Source organism: Malus domestica, chromosome 07, assembly GCF_042453785.1.
Source record: "Malus domestica chromosome 07, GDT2T_hap1".
NCBI classification, from domain to species: domain Eukaryota; kingdom Viridiplantae; phylum Streptophyta; class Magnoliopsida; order Rosales; family Rosaceae; genus Malus; species Malus domestica.
Window position 1 is genome coordinate 30,788,078 of NC_091667.1, and position 18,429 is coordinate 30,806,506.

General features: G+C 35.7%; 3 protein-coding genes across 4 annotated transcripts; 2 read left to right on the plus strand and 1 right to left on the minus strand.

The window, feature by feature from the left end:
• The first annotated feature begins 3,760 nt into the window (after positions 1-3,760).
• LOC103432889 (peroxidase P7-like) lies at positions 3,761-5,644 on the plus strand. Its single transcript, XM_008371099.4, has 4 exons — positions 3,761-4,029; positions 4,301-4,492; positions 4,593-4,758; positions 5,082-5,644. Exons 1-4 carry the CDS (start codon positions 3,820-3,822, stop codon positions 5,471-5,473), a joined length of 960 nt encoding a protein of 319 aa, XP_008369321.1. The 5' UTR covers positions 3,761-3,819; the 3' UTR covers positions 5,474-5,644.
• A 3,391-nt stretch (positions 5,645-9,035) lies between these two features.
• LOC103432967 (peroxidase P7-like) lies at positions 9,036-10,404 on the plus strand. The gene is made up of 4 exons (XM_008371189.3): positions 9,036-9,254; positions 9,418-9,609; positions 9,725-9,890; positions 9,992-10,404. Exons 1-4 carry the CDS (start codon positions 9,036-9,038, stop codon positions 10,390-10,392), a joined length of 978 nt encoding a protein of 325 aa, XP_008369411.1. The 3' UTR covers positions 10,393-10,404.
• Positions 10,405-16,603: 6,199 nt separating this feature from the next.
• LOC103432888 (LOB domain-containing protein 15) lies at positions 16,604-18,429 on the minus strand. Of its 2 annotated transcripts, none has more exons than XM_008371097.4 (3): positions 17,911-18,429; positions 17,409-17,664; positions 16,604-17,118 (listed from the first exon to the last, which is right to left on the minus strand). In XM_008371097.4, exons 1-3 carry the CDS (start codon positions 17,922-17,924, stop codon positions 16,714-16,716), a joined length of 675 nt encoding a protein of 224 aa, XP_008369319.1. In that variant the 5' UTR covers positions 17,925-18,429; the 3' UTR covers positions 16,604-16,713. The 2 variants fall into 2 exon arrangements, with proteins under 2 accessions (XP_008369319.1, XP_070681010.1); XM_070824909.1 differs by having other exon boundaries at positions 16,604-17,115; positions 17,911-18,108.

Below are 18,429 nucleotides of genomic sequence, written 5' to 3' on the forward strand. Positions count from 1 at the left end.
TCTCTATCTCTCTTGTTTTTGTCCAACTCCCTCTCAATTCCACTTTCTCCCTCTCATCTCTCCCTCACTCTAGCTTTGTGTAATTCGACGAAACCTCACATCTACATTTTTTCCAACGAGTTGTAGGTTTTCCATTGTGTTTTCCTGTCAAACCTCGTCGAATTGGATGAGGTTAGCACCACCAACAAATTGCTCTCCATCCCTAGACACAGATCGAAGCTTTGCATGCTCGAATCTGTCATGGATTCAAAGAAACCCAAACATGCCGAGATTTTCGGGCCAATTTCCGGCCACCTCCGACCACATTTTGGCCTCGATTCAGGTAGAAACGGAATCCCTTCACTCCCAGCTTTAGTTTGGTATATTTTTTATATGAAAATTGGTTGTGAAACGTATTTGAAAGAGATAGTCGAATTGGAAAGTTAACGGCATTGTGTGGTCGGAGGTCACAAGAAGTGGCATTGAGTAGTCGTCGAGCAGGCCAAGGATGAGAGAGTAGGGGTGGGCACTTAGAACCGAAAACTGAAACCGAAACACAAACCAAATCGAACGGTTTGGTTTTGCGGTTTTGAAATCGAAACACAACATAGAAAACGGTTTGGTTTCGGTTTTGGCTTTTGAAAACGGCACCGAAACCAAACCAAACTGCAAATATTAATAAACATTTAATTAAATGTCCATATTAGATTTCATGTTTTAATTGGTTGTTTGTTAGAATACATACATTTAGTATGGACTCAACCACACTAGAATATCATCATTCATCACTTTCTTTCATTCATTAACTTGAAGGACCTTTGTTATTTTATACCATCACACACACACACACATATGTACAAGGGTGGATTAATCTTGTTATCAAGAGTCAAACAATGATCTAATGAAGTCCACTCATTTGAAGCATGATATCACATATTCTAGTATGAAAGTTTCACTCACGTTTAATGAATTCAAAGTTATTCAACTTGTTTTATGTTATACCTTGTATGGGACACCCTTTTGTTGCACAAACATATTTTAACATCACAATTGCATGCAACATGCTAATTGTTTACATAACAAATGTCTTTTTCCTATTGCTACTGGGAAATGCTTATTAATATGTTAAATTACAAATTGTACATTTTTTCTTAAAAACCAAATGGAAACCATTTGAAACCGCACTGAACTGAACCAAACGGTTTGGTTTCATTTCGGTTTTGGCTTCAAAACTGCACCGAACCGAACTGCAAAAAATTTCGTTTTCGATTTTGGTTTCACTCAAAACCTCACCGAACCAAACAGTACCCACCCCTATGAGAGAGATGATGGTCTTAGCTAGTCCCATGGTTCTCGGGGGTACTCGCTAAGACCGGATAGTCCTGCCTTTAGTTGAGGCGGGTGAGAGCTAGTCTCACTAAAGCTAATCCTTGCTGAGAACAAACATGGGATTGGACTAACCCTTAATTTTGTACAGTCTAGTGAACTTTAAAGAGGGCAAACAAATGCCCCCTAATAGCACTTCAAGGCATTACTTAAACCACTACTTACCACTCCCAGTCAAATTAATATGATTGCAGTACTAATTTCAACGACCAGAAAGTACAAAGCAGAAAAGTCAAGGATCATAATAATAATTAACTAATTAGTTATGAACTTGATGAGGCGCGATTGGGTTAGTGTGTGTGATCAAGAAAGAAAATCGTTTATTCTTGCATCAAAAGTCCGATTCACATGTAGTATACTAGTAGTAGTAGGTGTATACAGAGAAGTGGTTAGTAACCACTATATTGAACGCCACCAACACCAAGTCCTCCACGTAGAGCTTAATTAGCTTCTAAGATAAATGATTTTACTTGGTAATTAAAAAAGATGCCATATATGTGTTCATTTCAAACTTTGCAATCCATGGTTGCTGGCAGATGTCATGGATTCTAGGTTGATAAATTAACTTTTCATTATTAAATAATCTATAATCGACATTAATATGTAATTAAAAACATATTGTGTGGACACTAACATAACCCATCTTGCCAATATAGCTGTATGGCAGTATGCATAGGTAACTGTATTTGCCACATGCATTATATATTGAAAAAGAGACACATATCAAACACTAATTAATGATCGACTAATTAGATTTAGATGTCAGATTATTGATGAAAATGAAGTATAATAGACATACCAACAACTTATTAAAAAGAGTAATGCTGCCTACACACATACGGTTGAGTACTCAATTTAAGGAATGATAATCGTGCAATATGGGAAATATTTTTGCCCACCACCCTAAATTTTAATGTATGCTTTCCATGGTTATGCTGGTGAGCAAAAATACTCTGATGCAATATGTGCAATTAGCAGTCAAATTAATAATTTAGTTCAATACCATCTTGATCGCAATCTCTAAGCTAATATATATATATATACACACACATACACGTTCCTGTCGCGTACAAAGTAGAAACACTATCCAATGAAAAGGATAAATATTCATACTCAAATTTTCAGTAGTAGCTTACCTGCCAAAAGATGCTTTGGGGTCTATATATTTAAGATGATTTTGACTCTTTTCGGAGCCAGACATTGAATTTCAATGAAAAATACTAGACAAAAGTATTCTATCATAACGAGTTATTCATATTGGGGGAGAGACTAAAAGCGAAATGAAAAGGAATTTGACAAATCAGTGCATGCGCTTCGACACCAATCGAATTATTGAAGTAAAGCTTCTTCCTAGCCAGCCATATGAAGAAAGTTTAGAAAATTGTGAAGCTTGCATTTCTTGTACGAAAATATCGAATAGTTTTTTTATTGCAAAACGTAAAAAATAAATATTTTTTTCCACAAATAAATATTTTGTTTATTCGAATAGTTTATTTGATTGCACACATGTGTTTAAAATATTGATATAGGTAGGAATATCAATATGCACATTTATAAATTATCGATGGATACATTGATATCAATATCAGTTGTATTCGGCGGAAATTATGAAAATTCACAATGAGGTGTGTATACCAACTCATTCATATTTAGTAGAAATTTGAAAAAAAAAAATTCTTAAGTTCAAACTCTGCAATGGATTTTTGCAAAACTTCTGTAATAAATGGTAAATATCATTGATTTTCCTGTATCTCGCCGATATATGTGAAGTTTGCATTTCACCCCCACTTTCCATATCTATCCTTGATTTTTCGGATATTTGGATGAAAATATCGACAATTTTGTGGATATTAAACATTGATTGCACACTGCTCTAACTTCTAGCAAAATTGCCTAAACTCAATCGGCGAGTAATTTGGTAATATTATATTTGGTAAAAACCATTTTAGTTTTCATTTTTTACATTATGAAAGATGAAAGCTAAAATTAAAAAATAAAAACTGAAATGATTATCAAATGGATCCTTAATTTTAGAGGGGTGCATGTAAGTCATTAAACAAACTTTCATAATCTAAAGTAGTGAAGTATCTAAACTCACTGACTCGCAGATCGCCGCCGCATTGCAAACGAAAGTTGGTACATACATAGTTAAAGCTCTTAATTTCAACATCCTAATTTGATTAATTGAACCCCAAAAAGGAAAAACGAGTTCTAATTGGCTTTTACTTTGTAAAAATCACTTTTCTGTAATTTACTGTTCTGTTTACTACTTTTGAAAACTTAGAAAAATCAAAAGCCATGCACAAAAAATTCTACGTGTTAGGTCACCTGCCGACCCAAGTCACTAGCTTGAGAAGACCTCTATATAAATAGCACCATGTTTGTCCTTGTTTTCAACGCAAGCTAGCTTTACATTCTCCATTTCACTAAGAATATACACTGCATTAAGCGCCAATGGCTTCCTCTTCTGTCATGGCCATTTTGACCTTGGCTTTCCTTATGCTTATGAGAACTACTAACGCTCAACTTTCAACAAAATTTTACTCTAGCTCCTGCCCAAAGCTCTTCTCCACTGTGAAATCCACCGTGCATTCCGCTATACAAAAAGAGACTCGAATGGGTGCCTCTCTTCTTCGTCTCCACTTTCACGACTGTTTTGTTAATGTATGCGCATTCAAGTTAATGTTATTTTCAAATTTATTACATGAAATAATTATAAATAAAATAAAATAAAAACTTGGTTATGTAGTAGCTTTCAAAGTTATAAATTAAAAAGTGACACAATGATTTGTGAGCCAAAAGGTCAACAAAATTGTATGTCTTAAAGTATTATATATCATGTCTTTGAACTTGTATTCAAACACATTGGTTATTAAATGTGTACTCTAAAATGACCTTCCTTAACTAGTTCTTTTTCATTGATGCCAATTGACAGGGATGTGACGGATCGTTGCTCCTTGACGACACATCGAGCTTTACTGGAGAGAAAAATGCAGTTCCTAATAAGAATTCTGCGCGGGGATTTAACGTGGTTGACAAAATAAAGTCCGCAGTAGAAAACGCGTGCCCTGGCGTGGTGTCATGTGCTGATATATTGGCCATTGCTGCCAGAGAATCAGTTACCGTTGTAAGTCAACTTATTATACTTAGCTAATCATTCTAAATTTTCATGTTTCAGCAAGTTAACCAATTTAACCAATTACGTTCTTGTTTGATGCATAATGCAGCTTGGAGGGCCAAGTTGGGACGTTAAGTTGGGAAGAAGAGACACAAGGACTGCAAGCCAAGCTGCTGCTAACAACAGCATCCCCCCTCCAACCCGAAACCTAAACCAGCTCGTCTCTACATTCAATGCTCTTGGCCTTTCCACCAGAGACTTGGTTGCTTTATCCGGTATCTATTTCCCGATGAACATTCTCTCCGGTGATTCTAATTTCTGCATGCAGACACTTCAAACTTTTGCTTTTCTAGACACCCACAAATTGTCACTAGAATTAAGTGTCCAGATATAATCCTTTGGAGTCCACAACAATCACTCAATAATTATTGTTGTAATCAAGTATGGTAGCAATTGACATTCCTATTTTAGCCATCTGCACTCAAAACTGAGTATTTTATAATTCTTTACGCACTGTAAGAAGTTACAATGCGTGTGAAATCCACTGGCTGTCAAGTATTCCTTTCTTAACCAATTTGGGTTTGTAAAATTTGAGCAGGATCCCATACAATTGGGCAAGCAAGGTGCACAACATTCAGGCCTCGCATATACAACGAGACCAATCTGGACAGTTCCTTGGCTCAAACAAGGCAATCCAACTGTCCAAGAACCTCTGGCTCAGGAGACAACAATTTGGCTCCACTTGATCTGAAAAGCCCTACTTTTTTTGACAACAGCTACTTCAAAAACCTAATCCAGAACAAAGGTCTCCTCCATTCTGACCAGCAGCTCTTCAATGGTGGTTCCACCGATTCAATAGTGCGAGCCTACAGCAACAGCTACAACACCTTCAGTTCTGACTTTGCGAAGGCCATGATCAAGATGGGGGACATCAAACCTCTTACTGGATCCAATGGGGAGATTAGGAAGAATTGTAGGAAGCCCAACTAAGCTTGCAGGCCCTATATTTGAATATAGCCTATATGGCTTTAGAATTAAAAAAAATATTGGGGAGATTTTGTTTTTAGTATGTATTTGGGTTTTCGTGTAGAAGGCACAACTAATGGCCTTGGAAGAATTTGAGAATTTTGTTTGAAATTTGAAATATGTCGCTTTTATCTTTGTTGAGATATACTAAATTCCGCAAATATTATATATATATACACACACACACCCTATCGATCATAGCCATAAGTATGATTTTACTTGCTTTTCAAGTAATACAATCATGATAGGATAAGATCTTCAAAATCTTATTGGATACTGCTTTTAAATTTACAAATCACTCTTATAATAATACTATTTACAATAATTTCAATTTTTTTTCACAAAATTTGACGATGATCGGAGACGGCGACAGAGACTCCCTTCTCAATTCGTCCAACTGGACTCTAGGATTTGCCAGTAGATTCTAATTTAAGGTTATCGTTGGATTTCCCTTCAATATACCCACTACATCAAAAGACTTGCATTTTGACGTTACTAATTAATTTCTTCATTGGGTAAAGTCTCAATTGCCCTTGCTGCCAATTTCGAGGGATGTGGTGGGTCGTTGCTCCTTGACGACACATCAAGCTTTACTGGAGAGAAAAATGCCGAATCCAATCGGAATTCTCTACGGTGATTTCGTGTGGTTGATGATATAAAGTCCGCACCGGAAAATGTATGCCTCCGCGTGGTGTCATGTGCTGATATATTGGCCATTGCTGCCAGAGATTCTGTTGCCATGGTAAGTTTATTAACTTAATTGTATAACCTACTTACCACTTAGTATTATGGTCTAGTAATATTTCTCTTCACTTGTGAGTGAGATGTCTTATGTTTGTTTCTTGCCAAAAGCGAATTTGAACCACATTATTACTAACTTATTGTAAAATTAAGCCCACCCGTGAACACAAATTATATCGTGATTCATCCCGAGTTAGGGCTACGTCCACACTACTGTCGATCCCGTTTCACTATATAAAATGAGAGTTACATTGTTGTTGCTAGAGAAGCTAGGATTTGTCATCGTCCTAAAGTGAGGGTGAATAGTCCCTTTTATAGAATAAGGGTTTTCCTCTACATCATAGGCTAAGTACTGATACCCAAATATTGAGGCCTAATATATGGTACAATAGTTACTGATATTAATTGTACAAAATTAAAAATGGTGTGTAAAAGGCCTATCAATGGCTAATAACCCCATTAAGCACCGATATACCTTTTACTCACCTCGGTAGCTACTCATGATAAGCCTTCCACCCCCACCCGATTCTAAACTAATTTCACTCACTATTGTCAATTTTCCTAGTAGTGTTTAGGGTATAAGATTGGATGGACACCCCAAGAATTGTTCCTAGACGCCTAAAAAAACTTAAACTACTCTCCGTATAGCTAATTAGTTTTATGATAGAACCTCAACTTCTTCACAAAATAAACATTTGGTGTCCACATAAATCATCCAAATGTTCAGTCCTCACCATTATATGGACGACGCATAAAATTGAACAGGATCCCATACAACAGGGCAAGCAAGGTGCACCATATTCAGGCCCGGGATATACAACGAGACCAACGTGGACAGATCCTTTGCCAAAAGAATCCAACTGCCCAAAAACCTATGGCTCAGGAAACAATAATTTGGCTCCACTTGATCTTCAAAGCCCTACAGTTTTTGACAACCACTACTACAAAACCCTAATCAAGAACAAAGGTCTCCTCCAGTCTGATGAGCAGCTCTTCGATGGTGGTTCCACCAATGCCACAGTGCGCGCCTACAGCAAAAGCTACGATACCTTCAGTTCTGATTGCGAGAGCCATGATCAAGATGGGAGATATCAAACCCCTCACTGGATCTCATGGGGAGATTAGGAAGAATTATAGGAAACCTAATCAAGCTTAGTACGTGGGTACTTAAGCCTGACTTCAGCCTACAGGCATATGTCTTAAGAATAAAATTGTTTTGGGGAGATTTTATTTAAAAAGTATAACTAATGACCTTATCATCTTGTTAAGGTCCACTATAAATATTCTTCACTGTTGATAAGCAAATATTCATGTCAAGTGTCTAGCCTTCCAAGATAAGTTGCTTTCAATCATATATTAATAGAATTTTACGGTTTAATTCTCATGTATTCCATAATTCTCAATATAAATACATACAATCCTTGTTACATAAGGAAAACAATAAAGTACACATATTTACATTCCCTTTCTACATACTAACTTACGCAATAATATTTGTACTTATTCATAAGAAATTACTGAAAACAATAAGGCTATGTATAAAAGGTACGCCTTTAGCTCTAATATACTACGTAGAATTTAGAGAACTGAATGATGATCCCTAAAGGTACAAATACATGTCCAAGTCAGTGACTTTGAGTGCAAGCTAGCTAGTTTACTTGGCATGCAAGATAGAAATACAACTAGGAGAAGTAAGCCTAATCTAACCCAAATAGGTAACAGAATTTGAACCGTATTTATCCCCATACAAAGTTGACAGACTACAACGATTAACACATCTAGCTTCTGGAAAAACATGAAATAATTAAATTTCAGAAGAGAGAAAAGTTTATAACTCTTCATAGAGAACATTTTAAACCGGCAAGAGAAAATGTAAGTGTAGTGGATTTTGTTATCGAAGAGTCCTCTACGTCTACAACCTTGTCATAATTTGCATAATTATCTCCTGTGTATTATCACCTTATCTTGGAGCTTTGTAATCACGTTAGGACTTGTATTAGGAGTTATACAGTCCCTTTAGGACTCTCTGTTAACCTAGCAGACTTGTATATTTATACTCGATTATGAGCAATGAAGAAATAGTGACTTCCATCAATATTATAGTTTTATGTTTACTGTGTTCTTTCTCTGAACTTATATTTCTACAGATTTATTGTGTGCAAAAGAAAAACTTTCATGATGTACGCAAACTTTCATGATGTACCTACCTCGGAATTCAAGATTGGAATGGGTGGAAAAGAAACTCAAGACAGAACCCAACTCTCTATCAGTTAAAAGAAAAAAGACTAGAAAAATTTCACGAATCACCAACGAAGAGATTTTAAACATAAATTGGTCAAACTTTTCAGTCGGAAGGTTGTTATGTTAAAAAACCACGTGTCCCCTGTTGAAGCCAATATGTGTGCAGAAGTACTCTATTTTGTAAGTAATAAGTGGACTACCAGATGTATAGTAAGACTGTTTAGTAAACTGCTCTTTTGTAGGATGACTTTGAGTTGGTACACTTACACTGAGTCTATAAGTAACTAATTAAGCAGATATTACGAAAGTAAAATCCATGCATATCTGCTGAATTTATCAATCATATATATACACTTGTCTTCTGGAAGCTGATTTCACTAGAAGCAAAAACTACTCTTATTTTCCTTTACTTTTTTATTTGATTTAATCAACTGCCCCAGTTGAAGAGTCACCTATCCGACATAGCTAAGCACAAGAGAGTGCTTGGGCCAATTCCAAACCCTTCTGTGATTAACCAAATTAAGAACAGATATATATGAGATCAATGGCTTCCTCTTACTCCTTCATGGCCATTGTGACCTTGTCTTTCCTAATCGTGCACGTTGACGTAGTGAAAAGTGATGGACTCTCAACAACTTATTATGCATCATCTTGCCCAAAGCTCTTCCCTACTGTGAAATCCATAGTCGAATCCGCAATAAAAAAAGAGGCTCGAATGGGAGCCTCTCTCCTCCGCCTCTTCTTCCATGACTGTTTTGTTAATGTAAATCTTCTCCGTCATCCTTGTGCATAAACTTTGAACGGTATCATGCATTGAGCAATTTACAAACTGGTCACAGATTATAGCATTATTATTACTAACGTGGTAGTTATTCCTTGTTTTCTTAATTTGGTTTGTCTTAGAAATAAATATTATTGGTGTGCAGGGATGTGATGGGTCGGTGCTCCTGGATGATGCGCCTAACTTTATTGGAGAGAAAAATGTACCTCCTAATAAGAATTCTTCAAGGGGATTTGAAGTCATTGATGAAGTCAAGTCTGCAGTAGAGAAAGTGTGCCCCGGCACCGTATCATGTGCTGACATAGTGGCCACTGTTGCTAGAGACTCTGTTGTCATGGTAAGTTACATACCAAATAGTTCTTGATCTAATATTACTTCTGTTTTCAAAGCGTCATGGTCATAATTTCCATTCATGTATCTAGTTGTATGAGCATACTATGCGTACATTGCAGCTTGGCGGGCCAAGTTGGGGCATTCAACTGGGAAGAAAAGACGCTAGGGCTACAAACCCAGTTGTTACTAATGTCAGCATACCCACCGCAAGGGCTAACCTAAAGGAGCTCATCCTTAGATTCAGTGGTATTGCACTCAACAAGAGGGACTTGGTTGCTCTATCTGGTAGTTGCTTCATTAGATCGACACATTCGCATATTTTTCAAAACCATATAGCCGGTTCGACCTGAATGTGATGAAAACTAATTACTTTACGTAAAATGCAGGAGCTCATACACTTGGGCAAGCACAATGCCACAACTTCAGAAAGCGGATATACAATGAAACCAACATAGACACAGATCTAGCACAACAAAGAAGATCAAAATGCCCTAAAGCCAAAGGCTCAGGGGATCATCATTTGGCTCCGATTGATGCTCAAACCCCGATAGTGTTCGACAACAGCTACTACAAAAACCTTGTCCAGAAAAAAGGACTCCTCCATTCCGATCAGCAGTTGTTCAGTGGAGGCAAAACTGACTCCATCGTACGTGAGTATAGTGAACACCAGGAATCCTTCTTTAACGACTTTGTGTCAGCAATGATCAAGATGGGAACCATCAACCCCCTCATTGGACCGGCTGGCGAGATTAGATTGAATTGCAGGAGGATTAACCCCATCGTTTGATTAGAATGGTTGCACGCATGGCTTTACAATCAATTAATTATGTTTTCAGGAGATCTTCTTACCTTAGAAAAATAGTAGTTAGAATTTCGCTTTTGTTTGACATCAGTAATATTGGTTGATTAGATTATGAAGTTAACATAGGAAAATTTAGATGCAAAAAATTGAGCAAAATCAGTAAAACCACGCTATTATGCGCAGACAATGCGTAAGCTATAACGTGATTCACCCAAATTGAATTATGTCTTAGGAGTAAGATGGATTTCCATTCTAAGGAATACACAGGACAAGCATGAGACGGTTCGAAATTCAAGAGTGAAAATCATGAAACAAAAGTTGCATCTTTATTCGAAATAAGATTTGTCGTGGGGAATAAATAAAAAAAATTAACATAACAAACATGCTGACCTAGAAAAAAAAAAGGAAAAAAAAAACAAGTTTCCTGAAAAAATGATGAATTCTAGACCCGTATTTCACAAGGCATATTCTGGTTCAATTCCTGCCGCTGATGAATCGGACGATGGTAACCAGAGAAGGTTGAAATGCTTCTGTAGGTCTTTCTGACCCCCGAAAAGATGGACTACCATGGCGACACTACTAGCTAGTCCCCTTTTTTAAAGAAGGGAGAAACCATGTGTAACAACTTTGGGATAGGAAAAAGAGCGTCAAACAAAATGGGCTCTCACTTGTGGGCTTTAATATTAGAGCTACGGTCATCTGGTTGGATCCACAATTGGGTTGGGTTTTCATTTTTGGCCCTTCACATATTGAGATACTAATACTAGTTATACATGTTTAATAAATTCAGAAGCAATTTAATTAGCAATGAATAATGATGTTAGCCTGTAACCAAAAGATGACTAATGATACTACCAATCTATCCAAATACAATAGATTTTTTGCTAACAATAAAGTCCATCAATGATAGTTTGTTAATAACTAATAATCATCCTAATTAAGTACTGGTTTCAGAGATAACATTCTTGTTTAGTTGACTTTATCCAACTTTTCTTAGCACGTGACTGCACCAAATTTTACTTAGCAATTTGTAGCCAACATACGAGTCTGCTAAGATTGCACAAACATGCATATGCATGTCACATTTTTAATTGAATGATCTTATATCATCTGGAAATTTGTCATTAACAACGTTTTACAATTTTCCAAACGAAAGTTTTATGCACCATCACGTTCATTTTATAAGCATTAATGTGGCAGTTTTTATTTTTTGTAGGGTTTAAAGTATCAAACAACTTTGGTTAAACAATTCAAAACTAAAAGAAAAATCCGATTCGCAAACAAAAACTCTAGCCGCCTTGTCTTTGGTTCGGGAATCATTTTCTATCTCTTCTATCTCTTTCTTTCTTTGCTTCCAGTTGTGGTCACTCTAGCTTTGTCAATGAAAGTTTTTGTGGTTGTGGCTGTTCTCTCGATTTGTCGAGGAGAGAGTTTTCATGTTTGTAGTTGTGGTCATGACTTTAGCATATGTTGTTTAGATCTGAGATGATGTTTTTGTGATTTGGGCGGTTGGCAAAGAATTATAAGGAGAATGCTCCACGTTTGTTGGAGGTGACTCATAGCAAAGCTTCTTTATTGACAATTATAAAATCATCGGAGGGTGGGGCAATCTTTTCCTCATGGTCCCCTTAGTTCTTCAATTTGCAAAGTTAATTTAGTCATCGTGACTAGAGTGTTGGGATTAAGACTTACAGTCCTTAGGGGCTGAAGAATAAGTTTGTAATTGTGGAATTGTATGGTGCTGTTTAGTAAGCATCGCATTAAACAATTTTGCTTAATTTAGTTCCATTGTCAACCCACATAAATGCCATGGGAGTCCAAAAAAATATAATCATATTCTTTAACTTCCCAAAGTCATGTGTGCACTTGTTTAAAATTCAGCATAGGAGGTACTCCAACATGTTAAAATTAAAATACAAGCTGTCAAAACTGTGTATTCTAATTAGTTTTCAATTTTTACAAGTGGAGTTTCATAATTTTGTTATCTTAATTTCTTTTAGCTCAATAATTAAACATTTGTACGGATTATTCCTTAATGCATGGCTACAGCCGGATAGTATTTGCTTTAGGGTTTACCCTCGAGATTTGAGAGCAAACATGTGCTACTCTGTGAGAGAGAGGAAACATTGGTCAAATATTTAATTTAGGAACCAATTAAATTTTGATCGAAACTTTGTTACCAATGACCATAAGCCATAATCATCCTTTACTTCTTCCAACATATATAGTCAAATAACTGTGACTTTAAAGACCCAATTAGTGACTTCATGAGAGAGATTATGTATAGATTATGAAGCAAATTTATAGATCTTAGACCTTGGGAATCCTGTACTCACATCACAGCATATTGACAGATTCGAGAAACTTATTTAATTATTACGGGAAATTTTAATGTTTATTTTTTTATAATAAAGTGTTCGTCAATTTTTTTGAATTTAATTAGATGTCTCAAATATTTCTGATTTGGCTAATATTTTGCAAGAATGATCTATGAGATACAACTTGAAAAATAGACGGTTCAGATCGTTAAAGCTCGATGTGGTGAGGCCCCACAACTAATCCCAAATTTCTCAAAAAATGGGAATCCCTTTCCTTAAAGGGCTTGTATTGTGTGTGTGTGTGTGTGTGTAGGAGGCCTTTAAGGGAAGGGATCCTCATTTTTTTTTTTATAAAAATAAGATTAAGTGGGACTCACTCTACATCGAACTTCAACGATCCATCCACAAGAAGCTTAACAAACTCTTGAAACAGCGGAAGCTAATTTGAGGAAAGCTGAAGGCAAGAGACAAACAATTGAAGCAATGTGATGTCGTAATTAGTCTAGTTGGTCCGTCTGAATAAGCAAAATAAGGTGTATAAACAGAAGTTCTGTTTATACACCTTATTATGCTTATTCGTCCCTAATTTTGTTCCTGCCGATTGAATAAGAATCAATTACAATCAAGTGGAATAAAATTCTAATGAAACAAAAACAATAAAAAAATAAATATTAAAGAAAATGAGTAGAAAATTTGTCTATTTTATAAGTCTCAATTCATAGATCATCCTTGTAGGAATTTAATTCAATCCAAAACCATTTGCCTCTTTAATTATCACAAAGAAATTTTATTTTTTTTTATAGAACAAAGTGTTCGTTAATTTCTTTATACTCAATTACATGTCACAAATATTTTCGATTTGGCTACTATTTTGCAAGGATAGTCTAAGAGGTATAACATAAAAAATAAACAGTTCGGATCGTTGAAATTCGATATGGTGTGAGCTCCACAACTAATCCCCATTTAAAAAAAAAAATGGAGATCCCTTCTCTTATGAGCCTCATGTATATATATGTATATCAGGGAAATACAAACAAACCCTAACACTATGTTTGGATGAGAGAAATAAACTTGAAATTTGGATTAAAGACAAAATTTATAAATTGACATGCATCAATTCCCTTGTTTGGATTCATAAATATAGAAATTTAGAATTTCCGCATTGAAACAAAACTTGGAATTTGGGACCTCCAATTCTCAAGTTTAAATTCCATATAAATAGGTGTTATTTTCCAATTTCTAAGATTGAGGGTTTAAAAACAACAAATTCCGTATTCAATTCCATTGTTCTTTTAGGTTACCCAAACAAGAAAATTCACAAATTCTATAGAATAAAATTCCATCATTTAAATTTCCGTCATTTTAAAATTCCTTAGTAATCTTAAATTTCTTCATCCAAACATAGTGTAATAATACACCTTTACTCAATAGTGAACTTCTAATCAATTAGTACATAAAACAATTGATAATGCCCGTTGACATCATCCATGCTATATAATTAAAGGAGGGCATGGATGACATTTGGGGAACGAAGGGAAGAAGAGATGATCATGACAGTTATTTCGACAGTTTTCAATGGAGAGAATCAAAGGGAGTTGTATGAAGACAAAGTAAGATGCCATTATTGTAAGCAACCATGACATAAGACCAAATTCCATCACATCTAATTGGTTCTATAATCTTGAAGGAGGGATACCTAGCTAATTCAGTACAAGTGTATATATTTGTCTTTAATAAAAATTGTTAATGAAAATCTTGCTTATGTGATTCAGGTTCCTCGCCTACTTTCCACTTGGGTTGAAATCCACACGCCAAGGAAACAAAACTGCTTTGAGAAATTAATATAGCTGGCAAGACCATTGACCATCCAACAAATACATACATCTACTTGACAAAATGCTGTAACTTTACTAAATAGCAATATATGTGTACGCGTTGTGTGATTATAGTACTGATCATTTCATTTTACAAAACTTCCCTTTCGATAATAGGGAATAGTTGATATGATTCCCTTTCTTTACTTCTCCTACTTCTAAGATCTTTGATTCCTTCTTCTTTTTTTTTTTTTTCATTTCTGTTAAGTAAACATGTCCTTGGGGTTTAGTGTTTGGCTTTGAATATTCTATGGTTATCTATTGCACTGTTCATGTAATATCTAATGGTGATTCAATAAAGCACCTTATTCCTATTGAAAAAAATAAAATGACAACCCCATTTTCAATTCTTTTAATTTTGATCAAAATAACCTTGGTTGTTTGAAGTAGCGTCTTATAATGGAGATCAAATCTTCTACACCTAAAATGAGTGTGGCATCTCTATGATCCCAATTATTGGCTGACGCATATTAAATTTTTACAACAAAGTTAAGTTTATAAACAGGTGTTAGTCAATGATCGAAGCCAAAGAGAGACCACACTCATTTTGGGTGCAGAAAATTTGATATCCTTATAACAATATAATTTCAGGAATTAATTTAATTTCGATTTTATGATAATTTCACGGAGCAATGAGGCTTCAAATATTTGTAGGATTCATTATTGTAGCAAATCCCACAACCTTCAATTTTATCATCGTGCAATAAATCAAAGAATCTTTAGTTTTTGAGCAGGAACCCTATTTTTTTATATACCACTACTCCATCAACCAGATAACTGTTAATAAAATCAAAATTAAACTAATTTGTGAGAGCTATGAAATTGTTTCACAGCGTTTCCAGTACAAAAGTTCCATTTTAGCGGTGTTCCAAATGCTACCATTCATGCCATGCCATCGGTTGGTGGTGATTCTACCCAAAATTAATGAGTTATCTAATACTTAATTATTCAGTTTCTCATCATGCTGGGTCAGGGTTACCACCTTGGCCCTTAAAATCTTACTCAGAAAATAGAAACCATAATTTATCCAGAATTGTCTGATGAAATATGATCTTTACCCCAATTACTATGCAAACTCTTTATTATATTTTTAACAAATTAGTGATCAACTAGCATAATGCACAAATTATCCAAGAATAAGGAAGAACAATGAAGCTTCCACTACTACTATTCCCAGTATTCCGGTACCCATATAAAAGGGCGACCCCAAGCCAACAAGGCTTTCTGCTTTGCGAGGGTCAGGGGAACATCTATCGTATGTAGCCTTACCCTTGCTTTTTGCAAATAAACTGTTTCCACAACTCAAATCCGTGACCTTTCAGTGACAAATTAAGGAGCAACATTTCCGTTTCGCCAAGACTCACCCTCATACCCATTATAATATAAGGGTAGTAAATATTAAATAACGGCACCATTGGTAGAAATTAGATACATATACAAGATTCGCATTAGAGTTTCTAATGTGACATGTTGAGGATTTCAATTCATAAGCCTTAATTTAATTGTCTCCTCCCCCAACTTCAATATTAATTTCTTCAAATTAACAATAATTCATGATCCTTGGTTGGCAGAGAGGTATACAACATGTAATAAAGCATATTTTATATATCATGTAGTAGGATTTCATTAAAATCGCGTTCTTACTAAGATATACAAGGATCAAATAGTAAATTCAAAAACATGGTACATGGCAGAGAGGTACTTCTGCATGTTCAACATATAATACCATGAATAATGTGCAACAACAGAACAAACTAACACGTTTGACTTTGGTGGCTAGAGGACGAGTTTTAATTTGGATACATGCTATATTTCGTCCAATATCTACGGAGAAGAACAAAAATTGGTAGAAATTAAAGTTAATAAGTAGCATGCGGAAAGGAACATAACAACCAACAATATCTGGCGACAAAATAAGGACCTAAAATGGATTGACATTAACTAAGAAACTAAAAACCTCCCAAGAAATCGTATATCAACTATAAAAATTGGTAGAAATTAAAGTTAATAAGTAGCATGCTATATTTTATCATCATTTTATTCCACTTGAAGAATCATCATAATAAGAAAATTAAATGGGATCGATGTCTTAATTTCAGTCTAAAAATTAAAGTTTAACCAAAGAAGGAAACATTTTCACTTGAAAGGGAGCTATAATCCGCAGCACTGGTTTGTTGATTAGTGTACATAGAAGAAGAAGATGAAGTAGGAGGCATAGGAGGTGGCAGTGGCGGCGGTGGGGGTGGCTGTGGGGTCTGGGGCAAGGAAGCAGCAGAAACAGCCCCGGAAGTAGAGAACAAAGCCATATGATGAGAATTAGATGGAAGGAGATTGGCTTCCCTGTATTTGTATTTAAGTATCTCATCCCTTACTGCGTTGAGCTCAGCTTGTAAAGATTGAACTTGTTGTTGCAAAGCCGAAATTGCACCCATGCATCCATACACCGGATCTCGTAGCCTCACATTTGCTTCATAAACAAGACTATTTGCTGCATCTGCTCTTTGAGTCTCCGGCACCTCCTGATTAAATAATTATGTGCACGACACATAAGGTAATTAAGAACCAAGAAATAAAAATCCAGGATGAGAAATCTAAAAGATATATATTATCGATAAAAACCAAATATTCTTTTTAACGAAAATAGTGAGGGAATTGAAGGATTAGGATTTATTTCATAAAAACCAAATATTAACAAAATATGGACAAGATGAAGTTGGCACCAGTATCAAACACTTTTCTCCGAAATTGAAAGTACATGATGAATGCATAATGATGACTTAATAAGAATTAGGACTTTTAGTTTAATTACCATGAGCATCTTCGAGACGTTGCTGGCACCAAAGACCTTATGAACCGAAGCAAACTTCTGGGGTTCGTGGGGAGAGAAGTAAGGAGAGAAGGGGCATTCCTGTGCACACCTTCGTCTGAGGAGTTTACAGGCAGCACAAGGAGTGATGGTGTTTAGGGTTCCAGGAGGGCCCAACATGTGTCTTCTTCCCATTTGATAATGGGAAGAAGCATCAGTTTCTCTCTTAAACTTCTTGCCTAACTCATCAACTTCCTCCCTAGAAGCAGAAAATTAACGCATAAACAAAATTGTGATGACACATATAATACAAATATAGAAAGAGAATTGATTCCGCAAACTCTTTTCTCCTTTTGCGCATTCCTATTTATTTCCGTTCCTATATATTCTTTTGATTTCTTCATTTCGAAGGCTAGGAAAAAACAGGTGTGTAAGGAGAGAAAAATTTGCGTGGAAGTCAGTTCCCATAGAAAACGTTGCAATTATAGGAAAAAATAATTATTACCTTTCTCTGGACATTCAGGCATGCTCTCTCAGGGTGGTGGAGTTGCTAAAGGAGAAAGAGAGGAACGGTTGAAGAAGGAAGTATAATATAGGGGGGTACAAATTAATGAGTGAACTTCAAAGGCAAGGTACACTATATAAAAAGTGGTCTACTGTTAATATGGTTTTATAAAACAAATTAAGAGACAAAAGGGGTTGGAGTGTTAAGAGAGTTTAAACTACTGACTCAGATTATAAGAAGGGGAGCAGAAAGCTGAGGAACTTTTGTTTGTTGGTGCTGATAAGTATTTCTTTGGTTGATGTACGAGGATTCCAGAAATTATAGTTCTCCAGAATGCAATAGAGCACTCTCAGTCTGAGATAAAAGCATCAATGGAGAGAGAATAGTGAGAGGGGGAGGGAAGAAAAGCATAAATGCGAACTCTGTGACCGCTAGCCCTCTCGCGCTCACGTGTGGTTCCTTAAATGTGTTTTGACTTTTTGAATCAACCATTTGATTTCATGCCTGCATGTGGTTCTT